This window comes from Rhinopithecus bieti, unplaced genomic scaffold (genome assembly GCF_001698545.2).
Source record: "Rhinopithecus bieti isolate Rb0 unplaced genomic scaffold, ASM169854v2 scaffold_55858, whole genome shotgun sequence".
Taxonomy (NCBI): domain Eukaryota; kingdom Metazoa; phylum Chordata; class Mammalia; order Primates; family Cercopithecidae; genus Rhinopithecus; species Rhinopithecus bieti.
Window position 1 is genome coordinate 3,629 of NW_016821396.1, and position 3,278 is coordinate 6,906.

A 3,278-nucleotide genomic window follows, 5' to 3' on the forward strand; every position below is an offset into this window, starting at 1 on the left:
TTTTTTTTTTTTTTGCCTTTTCAAATTAGGATGAGATAGAAGCAGCTAATAGATTTCATAGTCCTTCTATACTGCATATAATAATTTTTCTTGGTTACTTATTACATATGGTATAAAATAAAGAAAATAAAAACACCAGTTTCTTTAACATTCACTGCTAATCCTCACTTAACAAACAACCTCCTTCCCCCCTAAAAAAACCCAAATTCAAACCTTACCATTAACACACCAAAAGACCACCAGTCAGCACTCTGAGTATGACCTCGACGATTAACTACTTCTGGAGCCATATACTCCACAGTTCCACAAAAAGAATATGCCTTCTTTTCATGGTCAATAGACTCTTTACTTAGGCCGAAATCTGCCAAAACAAATATCATAAATATCCTACATAAATTTGCACATGCAAATTTTAAACTTTGAGTTCTGACATTAATCATTTAAATTTTCTAATACAAGTTTTTTTCTGTTTTTGTTTTTTTGAGACAGAGTCTCACTCTGTCGCCCAGGCTGGAGTACAGTGGCGCCATCTTGGCTCACTGCAACCTCTGCCTCCTGGGTTCAAGTGATGCTCCTGCCTCAGCCTCCCAAGTAACTGGGATTACAGGCGTGCACCACCACGCCCAACTCATTTTTTTGTATTTTTAATAGAAATGGGGTTTCACCATGTTGGCCAGGCTAGTCTTGAATTCCTGACCTCAAGTGATCCACCTGCCTTGGCCTCCCAGAATGCTGAGATTACAGGGGTGAGCCACCACGCCTGGCTCTAATACAAGTTTTTAATTTTAATACAGTGTATTACTCAATATTTGTACCTCAATCAACCTTAAAGGAAAGTATATATTGTAGGAGAAAATATTTTAATAAAATGAGGATTTTTTTTTTTACCTGTTAACTTGATGTGACCTTCTTCATCAAGAAGTATGCTGAAAAAAACAAAGAAAATCTTTTAAGAACACTAAATAGAGATTTATAGAAGCTAAGACTGAAATTACATCCTTAAGCATCAGATCACCACATTTATTCTAAAATATTGCTTTAGACTGTGAATAAGATGGCAAAGGCAAAGGAGGAACAAATTATTTTTTGGACACACATTTATAACAAATCCCAAAGGCAATGCCATAAACTTGTATTAATATGCCAGGGGTACTTGAAAATTATTAGGAAAAGAATCAAATCACCTGTACTCTTCCCAGCTGCTCTTTCTAATGCCTTTCTGCAGACGTAGTTTGACTAAATCCCCTAGTGCCTGCATTAATAGACAGAGGGTCCACACATTTAATTCAAAAGCATCAGACGTATCATTCTCTTGGTTATGTTATTTTGCCTTTTTTTCCTTTTTGTGGAGAATAGGGTCTCACTACGTTGCCCAGGCAGGTCCTGAACTGCTGGGCTCAAGCTATCCTCTTGCTTCTGCCTCCCTAAGTCCTGGGATTATTCCCTAAGGTGTGAGCCACTGCGTGCCCAGCTCTCTTGGTCATTTTAAAGGTATTTGACTCAATCATTATTTCCTTATTATTACTTTTTTTCCTGACACAACCTTTACACAATCTTCTTCTCCCTCCCCATACTCCTTGTTTTTCATTGACCCCTCCCTTCACTATACATATTCTCCAGGTTTTCTCTCTTCCCCAAAAAACTGTGAGCTCCTAGAAGGTTTGACCTTATTCATCTTTATAGCTCAGTGTCTGGCAGTGTACAGTACAAATAAGAAATGCTGAATGAATAAGGCCTGTTTGCAAAGGGCCTACAGGGCATTCCAAATAGTTTGGGCTTCTTCTCAAGGACAAAGGAGACCATAAAAGGTGTACATTCGTGGACGGTAGAGAAATTTACAGAGAAAATAAAGTGCATTTAGTGAACTCACTGGGTCATAATAAAGAACAACTGGAGAATGACACTCACATTTCTGGCTTGAGCAGATACTTGAGTGGAGAGTAATGCTATTAATCAAGGAGCTACAGAAAGGAGAGAGTACTAAGCTGTAAGTCAGTAATTGTGTTAAGTTGGTGCAGAAGTAATTAAAAGTAATGGCAAAAACCGCAACTGCTTTTGCACCAACCTAATATTTCTGGATAGGTATGGGGTCAAGCAATAAACTGTTTCACTTATATTTAAAGCTATCCCACAATATAGGCATTTCCTTACTTTTAACTAAAAAATGTGCAAGTCAAATTTTGTTACAAAATTTTACTATAACAAAAGTATTACCAACCTTTCTATTTCATAAATGCAAACATAATTACAACAAACTTTACCACTGAAGGTAATTCAGTAGGGACATATTTTTCAAGTATCTTTCATCACAAGCACTTTTATAAAAAATATTAGTATTGATTATGCTTGATTATGAAGAGATCAACACATTTAGAGAATATAAAGGGCATTATTAGGTACTATAGAAATCATCCTCCCTTCTAATGAATGCACGAAAAACAGTTCTAAAAACAAAACAAACTTCAAGTCATTCTTGGTAATTCTGAAAGAAAAAAGGATAATATGGCTGAAAGGGCATTAGTTGTGCCTTCTATAGCAAATGCATTCTTTTAAGATAACCATGCTTATACTGTATCTTTGAAAGAAAAGTCAACTTTATCACTCTCAATAAACAACATTCCTTTTCAACGGTTACTAATTATTTTTAGTCATATTTATTATAACAGAGTTCTAGTTTAAAAGAATCTGAAAAACCCTTAACAGTTCATAAAATATTTGGCCTAAAAATTTAAATTCCTCCCAAGTTCTGTATGATGGTATTTACTTGTATGATTTACCAAGTAAGTGTTATTTCGAATTAATAGCATCATCTAGACATGTATGTTTAAGATCTTAATATAAGCAATCTTCTTTACATCTGATCTTATTAAAGCCTTGAGACAAGGCTCATACTTTAATATAACTTTATGACCAATGCCAATACAATGGTCTATGGTAAATATATTCAATTAAATAGTATAAAACACATTTTTATGAATGTTTAATCTTATGTTTATAGTAATTTTTCTAAGGACTATATGCTTGAATATTCATTCTCACCAATAATTATATTTTGTGTCACAATAGTTATAAGTTGGGAAAATAATCAGGAAAACTCAGCAGTTATTTGGGGAATAAAAACAAAACCATATGAAACTTATCCAAAAACAATAAAAAAGAAACATAAAATATAAAAGTATAACAATTTCTAAATGATCACTTAGAAGAGTTCCAGATGAGCATTTCCCCTCTTCTGGTGTTAATATAGAATTTGCATTTCATACTAACTTTTTTTTTTT

The 3,278-nt window shown here is 34.1% G+C and overlaps 1 protein-coding gene across 1 annotated transcript in view; it reads right to left on the reverse strand.

Moving 5' to 3' along the window:
• Nucleotides 1-191: 191 nt before the first annotated feature.
• The window catches only part of LOC108520822 (ribosomal protein S6 kinase alpha-3-like), a 7,089-nt gene continuing 4,002 nt past the window's right edge, over nt 192-3,278 (reverse strand). The window contains exons 3-4 of the mRNA XM_017860364.1: nt 889-926; nt 192-361 (exon numbers count right to left, since the gene is read on the reverse strand). Of these exons, the coding sequence (XP_017715853.1) occupies nt 192-361; nt 889-926 (208 nt within the window). The remainder of the gene's footprint in view (nt 362-888; nt 927-3,278) is intronic.